The sequence below is a fragment of the Trifolium pratense genome, linkage group LG4 (genome assembly GCF_020283565.1).
Source record: "Trifolium pratense cultivar HEN17-A07 linkage group LG4, ARS_RC_1.1, whole genome shotgun sequence".
Classification (NCBI taxonomy): Eukaryota; Viridiplantae; Streptophyta; class Magnoliopsida; order Fabales; family Fabaceae; genus Trifolium; species Trifolium pratense.
In genome coordinates, this window is record NC_060062.1 from 27,655,640 (window position 1) to 27,680,142 (window position 24,503).

General features: G+C 37.4%; 2 protein-coding genes across 3 annotated transcripts; one reads left to right on the plus strand and one right to left on the minus strand.

The window, feature by feature from the left end:
- Positions 1-1,634: 1,634 nt before the first annotated feature.
- On the minus strand, positions 1,635-18,293 carry LOC123920142 (E3 ubiquitin-protein ligase UPL1-like). Of its 2 annotated transcripts, XM_045972299.1 has the most exons (18): positions 17,872-18,080; positions 17,473-17,601; positions 15,050-15,145; positions 14,766-14,969; positions 8,091-14,643; positions 7,696-7,956; positions 6,902-7,587; positions 6,523-6,825; positions 6,237-6,441; positions 5,722-5,996; positions 5,334-5,629; positions 3,744-4,842; positions 3,518-3,664; positions 3,342-3,422; positions 3,027-3,252; positions 2,756-2,895; positions 2,103-2,209; positions 1,635-1,930 (listed from the first exon to the last, which is right to left on the minus strand). In XM_045972299.1, the coding sequence occupies exons 2-18, from the start codon at positions 17,566-17,568 to the stop codon at positions 1,828-1,830; spliced, it is 10,878 nt and encodes a 3,625-aa protein (XP_045828255.1). In that variant the 5' UTR covers positions 17,569-17,601; positions 17,872-18,080; the 3' UTR covers positions 1,635-1,827. The 2 variants fall into 2 exon arrangements, with proteins under 2 accessions (XP_045828255.1, XP_045828254.1); XM_045972298.1 differs by having other exon boundaries at positions 6,902-7,956; positions 17,872-18,293.
- A 1,618-nt stretch (positions 18,294-19,911) lies between these two features.
- LOC123922394 (PKS-NRPS hybrid synthetase cheA-like) lies at positions 19,912-23,333 on the plus strand. Its single transcript, XM_045975116.1, has 3 exons — positions 19,912-20,051; positions 20,407-22,199; positions 22,338-23,333. The coding sequence occupies exons 2-3, from the start codon at positions 20,409-20,411 to the stop codon at positions 23,331-23,333; spliced, it is 2,787 nt and encodes a 928-aa protein (XP_045831072.1). The 5' UTR covers positions 19,912-20,051; positions 20,407-20,408.
- The last annotated feature ends 1,170 nt before the right edge of the window (positions 23,334-24,503 follow it).

A 24,503-nucleotide genomic window follows, 5' to 3' on the forward strand; every position in this document is an offset into this window, starting at 1 on the left:
GAAGAAAATAAAAATGTACATGAGGGAGGTAAATAATACAAAATAATCATCCCTACAAAGGGAATTCACAAAGAACTCGAGCTTCCGGTTTGCCAAAACCACCTCCCGTTTCATAGGAACATGTAAGATGTGCCACCCTTAGACCAACTCCAGCGGCTGGTTCTTTCTTCAGTTTGCCAGCTGGAGTATGTTGCTTTGAAAAATTGCACCGTTGGAGTTCCCCAGGCTGGGCAACGGAGAAATACAATGCTACCGTTGCATTGATTAAAAAATGAATAAAATGTAATGAAAAGTTACATGTAGAAGTTCAAAGCTTTATTTAATAAGAATAAAATATTAATATATAAAGTAAAGTTGTGGCTCAATGGGTCCCACAAAGAACCCAAAGATGGGTAGCACCATTGGAGTGAAAATTGGATGAGCTGCTTCAAGATGATGTGGCTCAATGGGTCCCATAAAGAACCCAAACATGGGTTGCACCATTGGAGATGCTCTTAGGACGAGTGATATATGACTTCCCAACACTTCTAGCCAATTGTTTTTTCTTCTTCTTTTGACTTTTCAAAATAAAAAGGGTGAAAGACTTCCCTCCTTTCTCCATTGTGGCCCAAGCTTGTTTAATCACTTGAAGGTCTGCTTGGACCACCTCATCAAAATCCTGATCCGGCAATATCACAATATTTTGCGTTGTATCGGGTATAGCGCGGGTGAAGGCATCAAAGTCGTCCACCTTATTTTTCAGGTGTAATTATTAGGACACAAAATCCCTCATCGATTAACATACCGCACCCAACCATGATGATCGAACAACAGTGTTGGGTTCGGTATGATTAGCTGAAGAAGGATTAAGCGACCATTTACACACGAAATGATAAAAACTAAACAAACTAATTATTGAAAAAAAAAAAAAAAAAAACAGAAGAAGAGAATGAGAGGTGTGTCCCCAAAATTCTTAAAGGCCTCATTTTATAGGCATTTTGGCCGCACATGTGGCCAATTAAAATTGGCCACTTAATAGGCCTTTGACTGAGGAATTGACCATAGACGCGTCCGCTACTTAGATAGCGGGCAACAATGGCAAAAATTCTCAATAATTTTTCATTTTTATAACATTCTCTATTTAAATAGAGAAAGTTTTATAACGTTCGTTATTTAAGTAGCGGAAGGGTAAAACGGAAAAAACGTGTCTTTTTAGAAATAGTTTACAATAACATCAACATGAAGCCAAAATATGGGATGAGTCTAAGATAATTTTTGGATCATCTGATGATTATGAAATTCTTAAAGTTGCTGATTTGTCGTTAGATGAAAGATGGTTTGAAATGTCGTTTTTATTGAATAATAATAATAATAATAATAATAATAATAATAATAATAATAATAATAATAATAATAATAATAATAATAATAATAATAATAATAATAATAATCAACTATGGGTGAAAAACTTTAAAATTTAAATTGGTTGAACAAACGTCAAACACAACCTTGGTCTACTTAGGAAAATGACCAAATAATAAACAAGGTATTGTACCAAAAAAAAAAATAATAAACAAGGTAATTTGTTATTATTAAGACAACTAAATATTTGCATGGAAGCTGCCAGCATGATTTCGTAACGCAGCTAAATGAAGTTACAGAAATGAACAAAAATCCATAACAGGGCAAAACGGTTAATTGGAAAATTTGCAAAGGGCATTTTCTATTGCAAAAGTACTACAGACTGTACAACACATATAAACATGATATTTAAAAAATATTCAAACCCCTGTACCACTCAATATTCTGAAATAACTCCTAATCTAAAATGTAATACAAATAAACAAATTAACCAAATCCAAATCCTTCACTTGCTTCATGAATTGCTAGCAGTAACCTGTCTTCCAAATGTTGTTTAGATGGATACTCCGGCAAATCCAATTGATTGAAACTGGAATAACAAATTTCATGTTTAATTAGTTTCAAATCAAATAATAATGATGGTGGTGGCTACCATGATGAATGATAAAGTGATAATATATAGCATGTCAGCTATACATTATCCAGACAGAAAGCAAATATGTGTATATAGTGGATGAATTGAAAAGGGGAGAAAGATGTACCAAGTATGAGCAGAAGGCAAGTGATCAGGACTTCCATATGCTTTATGTATTTGAAACTTCTGGGAGCCTGAAATTCCTTGAAGAGCACTAAAACCTTCCAAAGGCACCTGAAACATCGGTGATTAAAATCAGAACCCCAAATTGCACTTTAAATGTTACAATGGCTCTACTAAGGTGTCAATGACATTCATTTTGCATCAAGTAGGATACAGAATACTAGGTTCTGTTTAGTTTGGATAATCCGTTTCCTGTTTTTATTTTCACTAATATTAACAAAAGTGATGCCATCAACTCCTCTTCTTTAAAAGATTTGCACATGACATTTGAATTTAAAAACCAGAAATCATGTAAAACAAGGTGATACTCTTATAATTATTAGTGAAGATAAAATATTAAAATAGAAGCACAGTGGTCCTCATCTTCCCAAGGAAAGAGACAAAAGCTTGGGACCTTGGGATACTCCACCTTTAAAGGTATATCAAAGAAAACTACATATTCTACAGCAGTTCTCAATCATGAGACTCACTCTTGACTAAAACGCATCACAAATAAATTGATAGCTCATAAAATGGGTTAATTGACACTTTAAAAAACTGATAGTATTTTGAGTTGATAAAAAGATTAGAATACTCAAAGCTCTTTTAGCAGTATACCTTGGAGGTGCCAGTCACAAATTGCAAAAGCCGAGCCTTGTCTTCTTTGCTTAAATCTTGAACAACCTCCCAAAACCATTGAATAACTGGTGATGCAGCACTATATCCAGAATATTCTGTATTTGCTCTCAAGTCATCCACTGAAATAAAATGCACAACCGTTAAACCTTCCCTTTAATGCAATTTAAATACTCATAAACTCAGCTGGCTGGGAGAGCAAATAAAAATTAATGACGTCAATAAAAGGAATGAAAAACAATGAAAGTCTTACGATCAATATCAGGAAGCCCACTGATCAATAATTCCAGCTCTTTGTCATTGAATATGGATATCAACTCCCTGGGAATTAATTCACTGAATCCTTCCAAGAAAGCATTTATTTGAGGGCGAATGGCCGTTGTCAACCGATGCTCAGCAACCAAATCAACATACTGATGCTTATTCTCTTCAGTAACTTTGATATTCCGTCCACCAGGAATCAACTCATAATCAGTCACCTAGACATGTTCGTCAAAGATTAGACTAAAAATGCATTATTCAAAATATAAATATAAAATATCAAAAAGTTCAAGGGTGCAGTCAATACTTCTGTCCGTTCATATAAGATCAATTTTTCTTCATCTGCATCAATGCTAAAAGTAAGATCCAGAACATCACTGATATCATTCTGCAATTATACCAGAAACAAGATATTATAATCATATTAATAATTAACAAATTGTGATCAAAATACTGAAAAGGGGACTATAGAAATGCACTTGCCTCAAGCATCCATTTCAAATTTTTGAAATAGTCGGGATCAATGGCTTCAATATCATGATATGTAACTTTGACCCCGAGTATGTGCTTGTAGAATGAGCGAGTAAAATGGACATCCAAAAGTTGACCATCAAATAGTGCTTTACCAACCTGGATAAAGTAGAAATGGTTAAGAAAGAATCATATATAACCAACAGCAAGTATTAAGAGCAGTTGAAAACGGACTCACCACTCTTCCAACAAACTTGAAATAAGATAAATGTTCTGTTTGATAAACAGAGTTAGGGTTTGGTTGAAATGTTGACTCATTGCCCACTGTGGTAAAGAGCAGTGCTCCCTTATCAAAAATAACTCTGGACAACAATTGATACCACTCCCTTGTAAGTCCTCCTGCATCAATACCTTCCTCCCCTTGAAAATGAACAGTCAACCTTCCCTTCAAATCTTGAGTTGGTCTCATGCGAAGCTGGTTATAAGAATCTTCTAGAACATATGCCCTTCTTACAGATATTCTCAAGGGGCTATGGTGGTGGTCATGCTGATGCTTAATTTTTGATCGGAAGTGGGCCCGCTTGTTATCAAAGTCAATAAATCTTGGAACCTTCAGCATGAGAGAGAAGGATTTCTCAAGCAAGCCGGGATTTTGCCTTATAAAAGCATTTAGAAGCTTCCTATGCTTCTCTGAGAACCTAACAAAAGCCATATTTTTCTCATCTACTTTCACAGCAGGTCCAGATACTTTCTGCTGAGATTCGGATGTACTGGCATTCTCAACATCAGAAATAACAGGAATATTTAAGTCATGACTAACACCCGGCTGTGAGGGATGCAATTTCTCACAAACCACGAAGAAAGATTCTATGTATGGCAAGATATTTTGAGAGCCAGCTGGAAGTGGAGGCATGGCACCAGAGGGTTGAGAAGAAGATGATCTAGATGGGGAGAAGAACTCAGATGTAGACTCAGAGTAGGACTCTATCTTGCTTATGCAACAGCTAAGTTCGTGCCACAATGGTTCTAATGCTGAATTGATTTGCCAAATCTCTGAAAGAGCAGCAGGAGTAACACTATCACCATGATCAGTTAGTGAGGTGACAAGGGAACTCAAAGCTTGCAAAACTCTCAAAATTGTAGCCCCATCAGTAGATGTAGTACTAAGAAGAGCTTTCATAGCATCACTGAAGACACGTAACTCGGCCATTGCAGAAGATGTCAAGTTTTGAACTGCTTCAGCCAGCTCAGTGACAAAAAGCTGACAATGAGTTGGAGCAATGGCCACCAATTTCTTCACTACCTCCGCAACAAGAATATATGCACTATCTGACAAACTGGGAAGAATGCATAAAATATTAGATCAACTTCAGTATCACTAAAACATTAACATCATTAACACGTCATTGCAAAGATAATAACCAGCAATATGGTCTGATGATGAATGATACTAGCTCTGAAGTTAGAAACAAAAGCAAGTACATTGACAACAAAACCAGCTTAACTGATTGTAAAATTGATTAGGAGCTCCTAAGTAATTACTCCCTCCATTCTTAATTATAAGCAAAAATTCACTTTTTAGATTCATTGAAAAAGTGATGTATTTGGTCTACATTATAGTCCAGATACATAAGTTATTCAATGAATTTGAAAAGTTGACTTTTGCTTATAATTAAGAATGGAGGGAGTATTTTTTTCATCCCAACCCTCCACCTAGAACCAGGAACTCCTAGTCAAGGTAAATAAATAAACGAAAACTAGGGCATATTGACAAAAATAGAAACAAAGGGATCAGCACAAATCAACAAGTAAAGGCCTATAAGCATACCCTTCATGTGCAAGCAACGAGCACAGGAGCCGGAGTTCAGATTGTGGCAAATTATTCAATACTCTCTGAGACTCAGATTCTGCATTATTATCAACGGGTGTGGGTTTGGAAGAATCGCCAACTGTAGTTGATGCATCAGCCATAGAAGTCAAAATACCAGAAGCTGTATTCGCTTCTGGTTCGACAGCAGAAATTTCAGGACCCAACACTGGCTTTGAAGCCGAAATCAAGGATTTATCAGATGGACTGGACTTGCTTCCAGCACTATCAATGATTACATCCAGTAAATTTAGCAGCTGAAAATACAAGCACAAGTACAAGGTATACCATGTTAGCATTGTGTTAAATTGAATAGCATATAGGCGAATAAAACCAACCAAATCATCACCTGCTCAAGATGAGCTATGCTCCTCAAATAAAGTGGTTGCTTCAAAAGACCCAATAGCATTGCAATGGAGATGTACCCTCCATTACTTTCATCTATATTGACTTCATCTTCAACAACCATCACGGCTTTGCCACGTGCATCACTAGCATTATTTGGTTCTTTAATCTCAGGATGAGAAAGCCTAGACTGAAGCAAATTTTTTGCCACATATTGATGATTGCGAGCAAGATAAGTGAGGGTTTCAAGTACTCGTCGAGACAGCAGTGGGGGCACCCCTGTGTAATCAAACAATATGAAAGGCATTATTAATAAACTAATCAATCATTAAATAAGGAAACAACATGCCCCAGACAATATTACTGTTACTGGTCAATTTAGCAAAAAAATACCAGAATAAGGAAAGCTGCTTTAAAGATTGCTTATTTGGGAAGATTAAAGATTGCAAACAAGCACCAACTAAGAAATTACGTTTATATAATCAGGACAATACGGATAACACAATTAAGTATTCTTACCATCAAAAGACTGAGGACGTGAATACATTACATTGCTTTGACAACCATATAATCTATATGGTGGCTCAACAGTACCGACAGAACCGACAGACCTTCTCACATCAAGCATCAGCAAGTCCATCAGAATTCTCACCAAAGATATTCTTGTTTCACTATGAGCACAAAGATTTAAAAGAAGCCTCTGCAATTGGCCTTTATAGAGTGGCTGCAAAAATGTAAGACAAATTATAGATGACAATGATATAGGAATCATTTAGAAAGGCTTCTTATTATTATAAATTACTACCTGCACCATGCGAAATAACCGAACCATGCCATGCAAGGCTTCTGTGTCAACTAGTGGAGCTCCATCAGCTTCAACAACCTTAGCTCCATTGGACCGGCGTGAAGATATTGGTCCCCCTACTGCATCAAGGCCAGAACCGATGCCATCACCGCGTCTTGAAGTCTCACCTCTACGACTTCTTGGATACATACCAAAGAGGGTACGACTGTAACGGTGTGCATACCTCTCCCGCAACATATTTGCCTCAGCAACAAGGGCAGGTGTAAGATTGGCAAGGATATTATCAGAGGAAGTTAACAAAACCTGAAGAAAGTAAGAAAAGACAAAAATCAGATATAATCACATTTTTCTACAAATGGCAGTCAGTTGATGAACTTGCCTCTTCTCGTAAATCTGAAGGAAATGTTGCAATTATTGAGACTGTATCCATTTCTACAGGTTGACCTTCCAACTCGTGAGACTGATTCGACCTTTGTGCTTGCTGTTGAGCTAGAACTTCTGCTCGAATATCTGAGGGGAGGGCAGCAAGGAACTCTGGATCAATATCCCCAGAGTTCTGAGACTCGACATTTGGTGGCTGAGCCACTTGACCTTGCTGAGCTGAGAGGACTTCAGCACGCAGCTCCTCAGGAAGAGCATCGAGAAAAGCAGGATCAATTGCTCCTGATCCAGCATCGCTATTCACTTGCTGCTCTGCTGCCGGACTCCCTTGATCTGCATCACGACTTGAATTCTCAGAAACTTCAGCAACACTGTGAAGGGGTGTATCTCTTCCAACAACAGGGGAAAAATGACCTGAAGGCATATTTGCTCTTCTTGTGCATGCAGCCGGTGAATCACCAGCTATTCTGTCTGCAGAAACCTGCCTTTCCCCACCATCCTCGTGGCCATCAGCACTTCCAATCTCAACATCTAGGCTCCGAAGGCTTTCACCAAAAGTTGCTCCACTACCACTACTCTCCTGAATCACAGCTTCAACATCCCTCACAGCACCATCATTACGTTCATGTTGTATCTCAACATCCTGTGAGTGAGCATTTGATACATTTGTTTGCTCTCCTGTCCCTGCAGTTCTTGTATCAGCATCATTAATGTTATCAATTATTGAAGGAGTCATTGTACTAACTCCTTGAATAGCATTACTTTCAACAGGGATTTCTGGCCTGGCGTCACCTGAATCTAGTGTGTGGCTCGGTTCAACAATACCATGAGAACCTGCTTCTGCTAAATCCTGATTAGGTGAATTTTCAGGGGTTCGCTGCCTTAATTGAGAGACAAGCAACTCCTCAAGGCCTTGTGGTACAACACTAGTGTTTGATCCACCACTCTGCGGGTTATTATCAGTCCACAAGTTCAAACGATTTCCATGGCGTCCACTTCTCAGTGATCGGAATATATTGTCCAAACCTGATGAGTTGTTCTCCAGAAAACTATCTGGAAGTTTTTCATAAGAAACCAAAAACAAGATCATTAAAACTACATATACAACAAATAACAATGAATAGATTAACAAAGAAACACATTATTGGAATGATATATCAATTGCAATAATCCATGAAGGAACTAACCTGATTGCCCCATAGATGGGGGGAATGAAGAAGGATCAACCAAGAGTGGATGACGGGAAGGGATAACAGTATCACCAGTTCTTCCCAAGAGACTATAAATAGATGTTGTCCTCCCCGGACGTCTGGATCCAAAAACTTCAACTGGCATTACATGAAAAGCTTCATTTGGAAAATTATTATCTCTGCCAAGAACTTCAATGTGATCAAGAACATTAATTCCATTAATTCCCTCTTCAAGTCGCAGTATAACACCATCTTCATCTTCCTCATCTTCCTCGTCATCTTCTTCCATCACTTCATCATCAAAGTCATCATCATCAATCTCATGGTCATCTTGATCTGTGTCAGGATGTGGCAAGTGATGGACTTCATGTTCCAAGTCATTATGTTCCTCGTCATCCTCCTCTTCTTCATCTACATCTTCGCCTTCATCTCCAGACATTTCATCATCCTCATCGTCATCTTCATCAAGATTCTCTTGGCCATGAGGTTGGATTTCAAATTGTAGACCCACACTTTCCATTCCATTTTCAACATCTCTTGCATCCTCAGAATTGTCATGCATGTAATCATCCTCATTAGCAGGAGGAAAGTTCCCATCAAGATCTTGATCATGTTCCATATCATCGGTAACAGCTTCAGACCCACCATACGCCTGACCTGTGTAAGGCCCAACTTGGTCAGCTTGACGAGAACCTTGAGAAGTCATTTCCATGGACTGAGACATATCATCAATATTATCTATTCTTCCGGGTTGTTGTAAATCAGAAGGTTTTGCTTTCCCTGCATTAGAATCAGCTGAATGGACATGCTCCTTGCTAACCAACTCGAGAGCTTTAACAATACCGGTTGCAACTTTAGACGAATCAGCATGATCCAGGTCCAAAACTTGGAGAGTACGGGTAAATGATTTAACCAAACCAGCATCAATAAAAGTGGCAGTGGCCTCAGCTGAGATGCATGAACCAGATGGTGTGCGAGCAGCCAAAACATCATTAATCAGATCAACAAACACCAGAGTTTCATTTCCCGGAGGTTTAACACCATGACATGAATCAACAAATTCATTGATGATAGAACTAATCTCACTAAAAATCCTCTTCCTTGCCTCTGCGGAACGGATACAAGCAGCCACCATAAACTGGTTAGCCCTGGTTGTTAGTTTCTGCCTCCAATCACCATCAACTTTCTTGTCCTTTTTGGAGTTTCGAGAATATGGAAGAAAATCATGAAGAATGTGGTAGAATATTCCACCCATGCTTAAACCAGCAGGACTCTTCTGATAAGTGACCCTACTGCTGCTCCATTCAGCATCTCGTCGAAGTAGAACATGAACTGATGATGAATACATCAATAATATCTCTGTCAAAAGCTTCAAAATAAAGACAATCTTTGCAAGTGATGCAGTAGCTTCTTGACTATTGGTTTCATTACCGTCAGACACAGTAGCAAGTGCTTTTCCTTTTCCCTTATTAATAGAAACATCAATGTCCATGTCACTTGATGCTGTGGTGCCAGGAAGAACGTTTGGGGTAATGTCATCCTTCGAGGGAGGAATAAAAGTGCACACAGACTCAAGCAGCAGTTCTATCACATCAATAAAACTTTGACTAGGTTTTCTATGACCTTTGATACTCTTCATATTTGAATCATGAAATTTGCCATGGCCATTGCCAGAAGCTGCTGTGTTTGTATGCCCAACACCAGCCTTACCATCACTATTCTGTACTTTTTCTTTCTCGGATGATTTAGACTTCTCTTTTTCTTTCTCCTTCACTTTGTCTTTATCTTTCAGCAAGACAATGTAAGGTCTTTCACCTACCATTTCAACTTGGCACACAGATTGTGCAGCTTGCATAAAAACTACTGGATCCCGAGAAATCACAGAAGCTAAATTTAAAATAAAATTGCGAGTATTGACCCTTCCATTTGGATGACGGTTGGGCACAACTGAAAGATTATGTTTTATCTCGGATTCCATTGCTTGCCGGAGTGTCTGCGGATCTTCAAGAATATGACGGACAATACTTGCAGCAACATTGTCATACCCAGAGAAGAGGCTACTTGTTGGCAAAGAAAGAAGTAGACTTAAACCACTAGCATCCAAAAAGGCAAGGGCAACAGAATGAGTCCTTGTAAGATTGGAACATAGTAGCAGAACGGCGTGCATAGTGTCGGAGGGAAGTTGATTCTTCATACAACTACACGCAATCTCAACAAGTCTCTTCTGCTCATGTATATCTGCATACTTCATAGAGAGTCCCAGAGCAGACTGTAACTTGTTTTGCCTATCTTCGTCAATAGTAATTGATGCCTGCTGACTATTCTCAACTTCTTTCTTCAACTGCTCTGTAATTTCAGAATTTAATTTTTGATCCACCTGCAACAACCTGTCTAAAGCAAGAAAAGCAGCTGTGACCCATTTTGGCACCTGCTGTTTCTCCTTGCTATCAAGATTGGAATCCCACTGGTTGAGTAGATCAGAGGCAATTTTGATTAATCCACTCTTGGAAGCAGCTTCCCGTGCCACAGTATCCTCATTAAGAATTAAAGCAAGAACATGAAAAAGAGTAGCCAGCATGATGTAATTTTCATTATTAGATACCAAACCACATTCTTTGATCCGGTCAACAATAAATGTGACAACACTAGATCTATGTTTCCCATCATCCTGAGAGCAAATCATCACAAGCAAGTCGCGGACAGGAAAAGCAAGAGGTTCTTTCATCAGAAGCTTTGTGCAAGTAGATAGCAATTCATCAACAGAAGGAAACTGGACTATCTCGTCCTCAACCTGCTGAGCAGTTGCATTTGCATTTGAATTTGGAATTGCATCCTTGGTGTCTGATTCAGAATTCCCAAGGGACATTGCAAGTGCACGGGCAAGTTCATCATCTTCTTCTTGTACTTCCTCTGGATGTGAGAACAACCACTCCATTGCTAACTCTACACTATTTGACCCAACATGCCTCAAAGCTTCCTCTGCTCTAGATCGCGAAAAACCCATCTCTACAATGGTAGAAATAGTTGTTTCATTAGGAGGTGGTCCAGTAATACGAGAACCACCGCTGGCATTTACATTTTTCACTTCAACCCCTGAATAGACATGTCTAATGATAGAGATAACTGCAGAAATAAATTCATAACTACAGTCACCAAACTGGGGATGAGTCCAAACAGGTAGCACAGTCTTCAACACTATGGATTGGAGGACTTTCATAAAAGCCTCAGGGTCCCTTGGGAAAGGTGTGTCACCATTTGTCAGGGGCTGTGCAAGCAAATGCTTTGTGAATGATGATAATATGAAAGAGGAGGTTACTAGATGGTCCATTAATTTCCCATAACTAGCTAAAGAGCCATAAATCCATGAGTTATTTGTATCCTGCTTGTCATCTTGCTTTGCATTTGCATCATCGGTATCCATAGGCGAGGCAGGGACCCGATTGACTGCAAAGAGCAGCTGACTAGTAGCTTCAAAGGTGGTCAATACAGATTGAATAACTCCACGTCCATACAAGCAATTCAACAGAACAGGATTGCACGAATCTGGCCTCTCCATTAGCATACTATCTATGAAGTCAATCACTTTCCCATAATACCGACACTTTGTTGATATGGATTCTTCTGTTCCGGATAGATTTACATGGCCCCCATAATTCATGTGATCTAGAGCAATTGATGCCAAAGTAGAAGCCACTGACTTTGAAGCAGGACTTACATTCACAATATCATCACGTCGACGAGATGGTAGCAACATTACTTTTCCTAACTCTTGGAACAAATGGGTAATATGAAATGACAGTGATCTGACCATATCACAACAAGAGGTATAATACGACCTATGCTTGTCAGATTCCTTCTTATTAACAATCTCAGCATTATCATCAGACTCAGAATGATGCAAATGATTACTGGCACTTGACCGCATGTTTGGCCCAGCAGAAATAGATCGATGATGAGAACCAGTGGAACGGCCCAAATCTCGATACAGGTTTATAAGGTCAAAAAACTGAGATTCAATGCTCCATCCTGATGTCCTCCTCCTCAATAATGGATCAAGTAACTGCCTGAAAGAATTGATCCTTTGCTCCTCGGTTTCACTTGCATCCTGTTCGGCCTGTGGTGAACCAGAAGAACAGGAACCATCTTCCTCAATCCCTTGCTTCTTATTTTCAAGTAGAGCAATTTGCCACAGAACTTCACGGTGGACACGCCCAATATCTTCAAGAACATCCTTACTGCCATTTCCAAATTCTGTAAGCAACGAACTCACCCAACGGTTGTCTTTCGCTGCAGCAAGAAAGAGTAGGAACTCAACAAGGAAAAGCGAAGAAAATATGCCACCATCATTTGTCATCCTAGGATCCAGCAACAAAGGTTCTGAAGTTTCACTAAACCCAGCTAAAGCTTTCTTCAAGTGCTCTCTAAGAGATGAACAAAAGGCGTGTGCCAGAGAAGTGGAGTGATGCTGAGCAAATCCCTTAAATACCATGGTGCTGTGTAAAGCAATGGACATGCCATCTGAGGATTGAGCAATAGTGGGTCGTAATAACAACTTCAACAAAGCTTCAATTCCTGATTTTTCCACAAATAACCGGCATGTTTCAGAATTTTCCATAGTCCTATGAATCAATACCATCAAATGAAAGACAGATAGCTGAATAAACTGTTCATCACTTATGCCTTCTGCAGCTGAACATGACGTGCCTACAAGGCAACCATGGCCTTCATTCTCTTTGACTTCAGAATCTGTTTCCATTGCAGTACCCTCATTAGCTTTTCCAGAAATTCCTGTACCGTTTTCATCACCAAAGGATGCAATCTTATGGATGATTTCAATGATAATATCAACACCAGTACTTCGCAATGAAGACACATGACGTAGAAGCTCCTCCACAGCATTTGCCAAAGGAACAATCGCCTCATTCATGGCTAAGACATACTTTTTGCTAGTGAAAATATCAGCAAGGAACCGCAGTGATGAAGATTCTCTAACAGCCTCTAACCCTTTGGCATTAAGACAAATGGCCCCAAGACCATTTGGAATGCATGTCAAAGCCTTTGATGAAGGAAGTAGTTCAGATCCAACTGACGACAAAAAAGCATCAGGAAGACCCATATCGTGCAGAATAGAGAAACATGTAGGATCTTTATGGATTATTTCACTCATGACAGTAACAGCCGAGTAATAAACATCGCCACCAAACTTATCTACATTCTGAAATATTAAGCTTAGAGTAACAGGCAATGAATTGTCATTAGAATATTGAGATCTTGTGGAGTTTGCAGGCGCATATGTTGCAGAACCAAGTGCCTTGAGGGAGACCTTTATGAACCTCTTTTGGGAGTACAATTGATCAGTACTATGCTTTGAGCTCTCGCCAGTGAGAAACATGTTATCATTATCTCCAACTAATTCAATAACCCTTTGTACTTCTTTCCATAATCTCTGAGCCAACAGCTCAATGCCCCCCAACTCTTTAAACAACGATACAGCTGAGCTACTATAATCCATCAGCTTCTGAAGGGTTTTAACTGCAAAACAAACTAAATGAACATGTGCAGGATCAGAATCCTCCAGCAACGGCAAGAATGTAGGTACCATGCCAGAACCTCTAATACTACTCCCAGAAGTTGACGTTGAAACCACATGGAGCAAATAGAACTGAAGAAGTGCCTCAACAAAGGCAAGGGTCGATGGATCACTAGAATTCTTCAATGACAAGATAGCCTTCTGGAGCACATTCAGGAGTATCATTCGGTTCCCACCAGCAAAACTTGAACTAGATCCACTAAGTATTCGTGCCCGTTCATGCGATGAAGTATATGCTGCCAACTGGGCTCCTAATGCAAGCATTGCAAGTGTTCTGATTGATCCAGATATGGTTTCTTCAGATCGCACAATTCTAATCAATTCATTTGTATATTCCGGTTCATTAGCAAAAAAGGACACAAGTTCGTCATGAGCATCACCAGACTGGACCAGCACAATGAAAGAGAGTAGGCATATCCTGCTGTAAAGCCTGCATATTCTAGGAGACCGAAAGGCGTGAGCATATCTAATTCTAGAGAGCAACGAAAACCTGAGCTCTGAAGGAATGTTATATTGTTCAGTTAATTGCTTCAACAATGACAAATCATCATCTTTGCGGAGATGCAAATCTGGAATATGTATGACTCTCAAGCCAGGGGGAATTGTATCTGCACTGTGTTCTTCACTTTGTGCACTGGGTCCATGTACTTCAAAATAAAGAGTAGTACCTATGCGATAATTAGATTGATCAGAACCAATCTCTACATCAGAAGGAAACAAGCTTAGTGCTTCATTTTGGGCTTTCTCATTTGCCATTACACAAGAGTACAATCCCAGACCCTCCTCCTTGCTTCCCCATCCCTGTGCTAGGGATAAGAGAGAGCTGTTCACTGAACCACAGCCAACCATCTTTGAACTTCCATGAAGCTTAGAGGGATTAATTTTTACAAGTGCAGAAAGAGTTTCTAGTGCAGCAATAAGAATCTCGGGATCAGTTGATGCTAGCAAAAGCTTGAAATGCTGAGGAAATACAGAGAACGTGTTAAAATATAGTATCAAATATATAACAACAAACCAGTGGACTAAAATTAAATTAAATAATTAAGATCAGCCTTGTAAAGGAACAATTTCTGTCCACTAACCTCTATGCCATCAAAGGTGCTCTTATTTGGACAGTTTTCCAAAATTATTTGCATCACCCGTAATATTTGCAGAATTGCATGTTTAGGTAATGGGCTGTCATCTTCTAGATTATCTAACAAAGTCAGGTCATTTCTACATGACAAATAAGTCTTGAAGTATGTATTAAAATGAAGTAGCAATGGTCTCCAGTGGTGAAAATTCCCCTGATGTGGAAAGTAATGTATAAGGCACGGTGAAAATTGAAAAAATTACTTGATACAGCAAAACTACACAGTAATATTACCTTGTCATACTCCCACCGAAAGCCAGATAATGGTATAGCTATATCTTGTAATGGACACTGGATGACCTTCTCAACGAAGGATTTGACTTTAGGAGGCTGGAACCAAATAATCACCAAATTTAGATGGCGATATATGGATGAGAAGAAGGTAAAAATATGCCAATACATGTATCGATATAATTACATATGTATCCACAAAGATGAAAATACATACAAAGAAATCTAGAATTACAAAAATTATGGAATGCAGAAATCATTAGTTGCCCGTGGTAATCAATTTTGGCTGAGGAATAATCCTATTGATTAGTGAAACTTATAGAAAAAGAAAAGCATCATCATCTAACAATAATTATAACAAAAGGAGTATATGCAAATGGATCACCCAAAAAAGTGCATCCAAATCCTAAAGACATACAACTAGTTAATATTTAATCCTCCTACGTTTAGGAATTTGAAAACCACAAAAATGCATCCATGAGGGTTGAGAGGTATTATTAATTAACTATATTTAAGTATATCACTTCCCTTTATGTGACACATACTGAGCATTTAAATATTGTTCAAACCGGCACTAGCAAATAAATACTAACTAATGAAATTTGTGATTAGAATATGCCAGTGATAGAATGTATCCTAGTCAAATATTGAGGTAATGTTATCTTAATAATATTCTATGTCCAGTAAGACTAGCTTTTTAAATAATTAAGAAACCAAAGTAACTATGTCTTAGTTGTTGATTATTTTAGTAAATAATTGTATCATAGGCATATATGCATTGCAATGGCAGAAAGCAAAACTTCCAAAATATTAAATATAAATCCTAAAACCAAAATCAGAAGAACAATGAAGTGAGTTGCTTATACTGTTCATTGTTCAATCTAGCTTCATAACTTTCATAGTTATCAGTACATGTTTTTAGAAACCTTTCTATTCAGTCAATCTCATACCAAACTTAAATAGCCCATTTTTCCATTCAAAATCAATAATCCACCATTAAAAAAAATACATATTACAAAAACCAGTAATCCAACAATTAGTAAATTCTGCACTTAGTTTATTGATTTGATCGCATGCAATATTAGTTTCCCTCCCTGGTTATGTATCCCATCTCGAGCAAAATAAGCTATTTCAAATTAAAAAATAATTGGATAAGATATTATTTTGGAGTAACTACATTACTCCAGTTTATACAACTTCTGCAATAAGCTTGTGTTCAGCATTACTAAAAAATGTAGCACATATACACACTTAATAATTGGTTAACATGGTAGTATCTGAATTCTTTGGTTACAGTTTCTCTCGAAGTGAACTGCAAATTTGTACGAAAAACTTTGCATATAAAAATGACGAAAATCAGGCAACCAATCATATTATATATCAAAATACAGGTGAGTAAAAGAAAATAAGGGTGGTTAAGATAATGGCATATGAACTTGTGCTTAGTTTCTTGTGACATTTCCGTAACATTCAGCAGTAGTGCACTTTCAAAAAAAAATCTTGTTCTTGTTCATACTTACACACATATCATTTGGTTTCTATCAAGCTACAAAATTCACCTTTTAAGCAAAAGTATATAAGAAAGTCAACATATTTTTTTGAAAGGTTGACAACATTAACTTGCCCAAAAAATACTTTCCTATACATACACAATATTTAAAATTACCAATGATGCTTCATATTGCTTTATTTTTCCTCGTGCATAAAAGCACTCGTGAATTTTTAAATTAAAACAGAAGTGCTACACAGAATATACACATATGAAGTAACAGAACTTTGGATGGCAAGTGCCATTTTCAAATCTTCAAATGAATGCAAAGAGTAAGATACAATATGCTAAGGATCGAAAAACTATATAAAGTGGTGATTGGATAAATAGCTTGATTAAGCTCTTATTCAAAAAAAAAAAAAAAGGTTTGTCATATAAGAGCTCATATATGTGTTGTTTCTACAACTAAAGAGTTAAAAAATATACATAAAGGGATGTTTGGATAAATAGCTTAATTAAGCTTCTTTTTTATAGTTTCTAGGACTGAAAAGGAACTAGAGTTGAAAAACATTTATCACATATAAGCTTATGTATATATAGTTTCTAGGACTGAAAAGGGAATGAGGGTGAACTTCACATAATATCAATATAACCCATATCAATAAATTATTGGGGGAGCATGAAAATTATCTTACACCTTATGCACATATATTGAACTATTTTCATAACTTGTTACAAGTTCCAATAAACCCTTAAATCACAACAAAGCCTTTAAAACTCGACGCGGGTCAAACTTTCACATAACATTAAAACAAACTGATAAAAAAGAGAAAACAAAACATTGAACAGATATTAACTCATAAATTTAAAACCAATCCCATAAAACCCTATTCACAAATATCAGAAAAAACAAAACTTTAACAGATAAAACACTCACAGGCTCAGAATCCAGCTTGATAGAAGGACCAATGGCACCTTCACTTGACAGAAGTTGCCGCAGCCTTGAAGGCCAATTCGATCTTAGGGTTGTCATTTCACCTAAACTTCTCTACTCTCAAACCACTGCCTGAACAAAAAAAAAAAAAAAAAAAAAAATCAAACAATAATACTAATAATAATCAGATTAATTAACAAAAAATAAGTAAAAATTAAAGTAGATTAAATTATAATCGGTGATTAAAGTAAAGTAAACGGAATCAAAAAAACACAAAGAGATGATAAAGAATCGAACGAAAAAAGCAATTGAGTAGATCAATTTGGTGAAAACGATAGAATAGGTTTAATTTAGGTGAATAGAGAAAGAGTGTGGAATGAAGAAAGGGATAAAAAAATATACCTGAGAGATGAGAGAGGAAAGGGTTAGGTTCATGAAAATGGTGAAAGGAGAAGCGAGAGGGAAAGAACGAAGCGAAACGAAAACCCCAAAGGGAAGAATGGGTGAACAGAGAGAGAGAGAGAGAGAGAGAGTGGGGGTTAAAGAATGAGAAATTTGTTTACTGTGGAATACAAAATTTGGGACTTGTGTGTGACGGAGAGAGATGAGAATATATAGTCACTACTGAGGAATAGTAGTTACTTAACTAGGTTGCTTACACAGGGATTTGGATTGAGTGTGTCGGGTCGGGTGGGGTCCGATATGCAGTCAGCAAATTTGAATCGTCGGGAAAGGTTTAAATTTTAAGTTTGATTTTGATTGTTTTTAAAATTGCAATTTAGGTTAAAACTACGATAGTATGATCTTGATTGGATTGTTAAGATATGTATGGTTGATTACGGTAATCTTTGAATTAAACATCGATGATCTCTTCTAGAGCAGGTTTATGGTACATGATTACTTTCTTTTTATTTTTAACAATATATTTGATGGTTGATTCAAAAAAACAATATATTTGTTGGTATGTTTTGACTTGTTGTCGGTTCCTATTGCGATGGAATTTGTCTATTTTTTAATACAAATAATTTTTTTTTGAAGCAATACAAATAAACTTATAAAATGATAAAATTGTAAACTCAATAGTTTAAACGAATGATATAATTAAAAAAGGAAAGTAAATATTTTACAAAAAAATTAATTATTTTCATTATATATAAGTTTAGATTACCTTTTGTTACGTTAGGTTTTCGTAATATTTCAATTTTAACTCGAGGTTTTGTTGGAGTAAATCATTAACGCGAGGTTTTATCACATGGATTTTTAGTTTATATGAACATTGATTTTGAATGACTTCACTCAAGTTAGTCTTTTTTTAACTTGTTTAGTTAAGGGGTATGACATGGATAAAAGTTGTGTATGTGGCAAGTCCAAATGTAAGCCACCTAATTGTCATGTAATAAGGGCTAATTTGATTGAATTTGGAAAGAACTTGAATAATCTATTTTTATTCAAATTCCCCATTTTTTACCTTCATTTTTTCCTTCAACCTTACTCTTTTCGTTCTTCGTCACTCTCATCACTTTATTTATGCTAGTCCCACATCACCTTGCCTTCGTCCATTCATTCATTTGCATTCGTTGTGGTTATTTTGTTTTTGCATTTGTCATCTTCGTTTACTTTTGTCTTTTTTTTTCCTCAAATATGGTTAATACCATGTTTTGCGTGCAGTCAATGCATTGTTGACCTTGTGGTTTAGTGGTTTTGCATTTGATTAAGTTGCATATTTTTTTTTTTGACTTATGATTAAGTTGCATCTTATTTGGAGGCATTTGATTTTTTCATGTTTTATTAACATGTTGTTTTAGTTTAAGGATTTCGTTTTCCTTATTTTATTTTTTAGTTTCCTTTTTAATGCTTTGTTACTCTTTATTTTTCTCGGCTCCTTCGTTTCATTTTCATAGTTTTACTTTATAAAAAAAATATTGTTATTGTTGTTGAAAAATGAGGTCAAAAGAATTTTAATGTAAATTGTTTTGATACTTTGTTTTTAATGATTAGAGTGGATGATTTATTTATTTTTATTTTTTTGAAAGAAAAAAAAAAAGAGTGGATGATAATCACAGTGGTTATTTATCACGGAAGCAATTTGGTCATGCATTTAAGTCATAAAATTGAATATTTGGTGGAGAAATAGATGTTTGAGAAGACATAGACCTATGTGTTATTTGACCTTATTAATATGGTTAAACTCTTTAGAAATTATGATAGTGTTGCCCAAGTTCATCGATTAAGACCAGATATTTTCTCTCCCCACCCACCACGTTTCTTTTATACCCCCCTTAAATCCCAGTTTGCCCTTCGAAAATGACCACTTTTTTGGTTAGCAAATTCGGGTTTTACGAATCGATCATATAAAAACTTCGGTTTTTAAAAACCACTCGCTCTGTCCTTCGGGTTTTACGAATCGAAGTATGTTTATATAGAAAGCAACCTCTCACATTCTTCATCACTTTCAATACTTCATCCCCACACTACCAAAAGAGATCCCAAAATCCAATCCGTTTTTCACTCAAATCGCTGCTTAAAATCAAGTTTGGAACGTTTGCTAAGGGTTGGAAGGCGATTTGAAGCACAATATTAAGGTAATCTTCCGTTTAATTTCTTTTATTTTCAACTGTCATATATGCTAGGTTGGTAGGTTTCTGACACAAAATCGTTCGATTTATAGAAATCGAAGGAATACTTCGGTTAATACGAATCGAAATGACTGGAACTTTTGGTTTTGTGTTGGTTTAAACGTGTATGCTTGCCAAGCCTAACCGAAGGATTCATTCGGTTGATACTAACCGAAATTACTGGAACTTTAATTTTTGCAATGTCTGTTTGTTTTGCTTGCATTGCCTTAGCTGTTATGGATTATAGAATGTGCTACCAATTTTATATGTATTAAGTATTATATGTGGCTAATTATGTGTTTATTCCTCTTATATTATGTAGTTATGGCGGGCAAACGAGAGCTTGTGCTAGGTATCTGTGCCCCGGGAATTGTTGAGGTTCCGCCTGATAAACCTCCATCTAGACCTGTTGCATATGAGATTGATACATCAGATCATTTTTACACTGAAATGGCAACCCCTGACCGAGATGAGTTGATTAGATGGGCTCGGGAGATTGCGTTAAAGCTAAAGTTTGCAATTGTAATTGGCAAATCCGACAACGGCAGCGATAAGAGGAAGCAATATTTCAGGTTGGATTGCGAGCGGGGAGGCCGGTACGTGTCAACAAATAAGAAGCTAAAATCTGATCAAACCGGCACGAGGAAATGCGGCTGTCCATTTCGACTCCGTGGTTATTGTCATGCCGATAAAACATGGCATTTGACCGTTGTAAATGGCAAACATAACCACGAGTTGGACAAGGCAGTTGAAGGCCATCTCATTGTCGGTCGTCTCAAACCGGAAGAAAGGCAATGTATGGAGGAAATGTCAAGGAATTTGGTTCCGCCTAAGAATATAATGTCCACCTTGAAAGATAGGGATCCAAACAACAAGACAACGGCAAAGCAACTCTACAATTTAAGTCATCGATTAAAACTTAAAATGAGGGCATCAATGACTGAAATGCAACACCTCTCCAAAAGACTTGTCGAGACCGGGTATTTTTTCAAACATAGGACGGTTGTTGCAGACGGATCCGAACACGTTCAAGACATTTTCTTTGCACATCCTAAATCTATAAGTTTGTTCAATTCTTTTCCTACTGTGCTTTTGATGGATTCGACATACAAAACAAACAAATACAAAATGCCGTTATTTGAGATTGTCGGATTCACATCAACTGGGAGATCTTTCAATGTTGGATTCGCTTGGCTTACCAATGAAAGAGAAGACAACTTCACTTGGGCTCTAGAGCAGTGTGTCAGTCTCTTAAGGAATGAGGATGTTAGACCGAAGGTGATTGTCACCGATAGGGATTTGGCTCTGATGAATGCAGTTTCCGAGGTATTTCCAACATCGGCTGCAATGGTTTGTCGTTTCCATGTAAAAAAGAACGTGAGCTCTAAGATGAAGGAAATTGTGAAAATCAAGAATGGAGAGAATGAGAAGCAGACTGATGTGTGGGATCAAATCACCGATGCTTTTAATGATGTGTTACAGTCGCCAACGGAAAAAGAATATGCTGACAATGTTATGGTGTTTAGGGAGCTCTGTGCGAGATGGCCAAAGTTTTTGCGTTATGTTGAAGAGACTGTCCTAGACACTGATAAAGAAAGGGTTGTCAATGCTTGGGTAGACCAACATATGCACATGGGGAATCACACCACGAATAGAGCTGAATCATGTCATGGTGTGTTGAAAGGTTACTTGAAGGACGGTAACGGTGACTTGGTGAAAGGATGGGAAGCGATAAATAAGATGTTGATAAGTCAGTTCACTGAAGTACAAGGTGAATTCGGTCGGAGTATGTCTGTTGCGGAACACAGATACGATGATGATCCTCTTTACGCATTCTTGTTTTATAAAATCTCAAGAAAGGCTATGGATCACATTTATGACGAAGCAAACAGGGTCGAAGAATGTGGTATGGATAGCAAAAAGTGTGGCTGTGTTATGAGAAGGACATACGGGTTGCCATGTGCATGCTTGATTGCGAAGAAGATAAAAAATAACAAACCTATCCGACTGGATGAGATTCACCCTCAATGGAAGAAACTGTGTTTCGAAGATGAGCCGGCACCGGGCGACGTGGCTGACGATTATGATTGCTTGGCTGAGTGGAAAGCAATTCAGGTTATTACACCTTCATAAATATAATGGTTACATTTCGTATACCTTTTTATTATGATTTTAATTTTACATTATTTGTATAATGTTACACTTTGTATACAATTAATTTTAATGAGTTTGATTTTTTTTCTTTCTTTGTAGGAACGATTAAAAACAGCCGATGTTAGCGTGAAGAATGATATTAGGAATCAACTTCGTCTCATTGCATATCCAGAAACCACCTCTGTGAAACCTCCGCTTCAAAAGGCCAAAACAAAAGGTGCTAGAAAGAAAAAATCAGTTCGTGTCACAAGATCCACGAGCAGGGATAAGTCTCGGTGGGAGCATGTTGATGATCATATTGCAGCTACACAGGCATCTCAGTCGCAACCAACAAAGTCAAAGCCGTCGACTTCACAAACAGTGCCTGAGGTGCCTAAAGAACTCGTCATCAGTACTTTGACTCCAGCACCTCCAGCACCTCATGAAATTCCTTTTATCAACCATATGCCGAAGTTCATGCACCCATTTATTGAAGATATTATTGACGTTCAAGGTGACGGTTATTGTGGATACCGTGTGGTAGCTTTGCACCAAAAAGGAAATCAACAAGATTATGAGTTGATCAGACTGAACATGGAGAGGGAGCTGAGATTGCATAAGGAATCATATGTGGAGTTGTTCGATACTGATCGTTACAAGTATGTCACGGATGCACTTTTCCCACCACCGAGAAGGAGTAAACATGCTATTGCAACCAAGGACAAATGGTTTACTTTTCCGGATATGGGTTACGTTGTGGCTACTCATTTTCAGAGGGTTGTTGTTCAACTATCAAATATGGAAAGGTGTGGAGCATCTAGAACTTGTTTCCCATTGCGTGGCAAACCTCCAGCAGACACGTCAGACTTGGATTCCAAGATTATTTGCATCGGCGCGCTCGCTGACCACTTTGTGTTAGTGCGATTGAAAGTAGGATGTCCGATACCTCCAACGGCTCATCAGTGGAAAAACTCTTGTTCCGAAGAAGCTGCAGAATGGGAGCCCATGTTTTTGGATAGAATGCAAAAGTTTGGTGAGCTGTTGACGATTGAAAGAGCAGGCGATGACTTGGTCACGATTGGAAAGGGTAGCAAAGACGATCCGTTGGAATTGTAGTAGATTTTAGTAGTTTCATTTTGAATTAGCTAAGCGCATTATTTTTTGAAATGGTAGCTAAGCGCACTATTTTTTGAAAGGGTAGCTAAGCGCATTATTTTGTGATGTATACCATGCCGATTATGCTTTGTAACATATTAACTTTGTATGCGCAATTTACACATGAACCTTGGTTATGAAATGTGGTATTATTGTATATTGAACTTTGGTATTATTGTTATGAAATATGATTATGAAACTTTGGTTATGAAATGTTGTAACAAATTGTATTTAGCCTGATATAATTTTGGAAATGAATTGAAAGAAAAAAACAGGTTTTGACCTCGACGATTTTGAGGTGGTTCTGCAAGTGATTCTGCATAACCTGGCCTTGTTTCTGCATAATTCGATCTTTATCAACCGAAATGTTCCAGTAAATTCGGTTTATATTAATCGAAACCTATGTTTCGGTTTCTGCGAGTCGAAAGAAATTTAAATTTTGCGCAACAGAATATAGGGGGTATAAGAGACTTGATGGGGGGGATTGAAGAAAGGTAGGTATTATGTGAAAAATGATCGAAATTGCACCGACAAGTTTTTGTGGTCGATATTGTACCGACAATATTTTGTGGTCGATATTGCACCGACAATATTTTCGTGGTCGATATTCGTGGTCGATATTCGTGGTCGATATTGCACCGACAATATATGTGGATATTATTGATTTCTATGTATTATAAATACGTATAGGGAGAGTTAGAAAATAATTGAAATCGTTTTCTACAAAATGAGTACTTCAAAACGGTTTGTTAAAAACAATTTAGCGACTTCTTATCCATTTTCAATCAAGTTTCGCGGTAACGACGAGTTGTTCTGCGTTGATTTGAAAAACACTTTAACAACTCTTCAAACTATCAAAAATACGATTGAAGCCATGTATCGCTTCAAATACGCTAGACAAATCAAAATAGACAAACTAGCGTATTATGAGTCATATATCGATCTGGCAGCTGACCATGTTGGAGGATATGATGATGCACCACGGAAATACGAATGGAAAGAGTTGAAAGATGATGAAGATGTGAGAAAAATGTTCGACTGGATTGAAATTGATCCGAAATATCCACGTTTGTATGCTACCTTATGTTGTTGATTTTCCGTTTATGTTTTGATTATCCGTTTATGTTGTTG

Excerpts from the sequence above, each read along its gene's own strand:
- LOC123920142 (XM_045972298.1), bottom strand. The coding sequence starts at position 17,568 with ATGACAACCCTAAGATCGAATTGGCCTTCAAGGCTGCGGCAACTTCTG. Across the intron at positions 6,826-6,901 it reads CTTCAGATTTACGAGAAGAG|GTTTTGTTAACTTCCTCTGA; the intron begins GCAAGTTCATCA and ends TACTTTCTTCAG. Across the intron at positions 5,630-5,721 it reads GCATAGCTCATCTTGAGCAG|CTGCTAAATTTACTGGATGT; the intron begins GTGATGATTTGG and ends TTGTATTTTCAG.
- LOC123922394 (XM_045975116.1), top strand. The coding sequence starts at position 20,409 with ATGGCGGGCAAACGAGAGCTTGTGCTAGGTATCTGTGCCCCGGGAATT. Across the intron at positions 22,200-22,337 it reads CTGAGTGGAAAGCAATTCAG|GAACGATTAAAAACAGCCGA; the intron begins GTTATTACACCT and ends CTTTCTTTGTAG.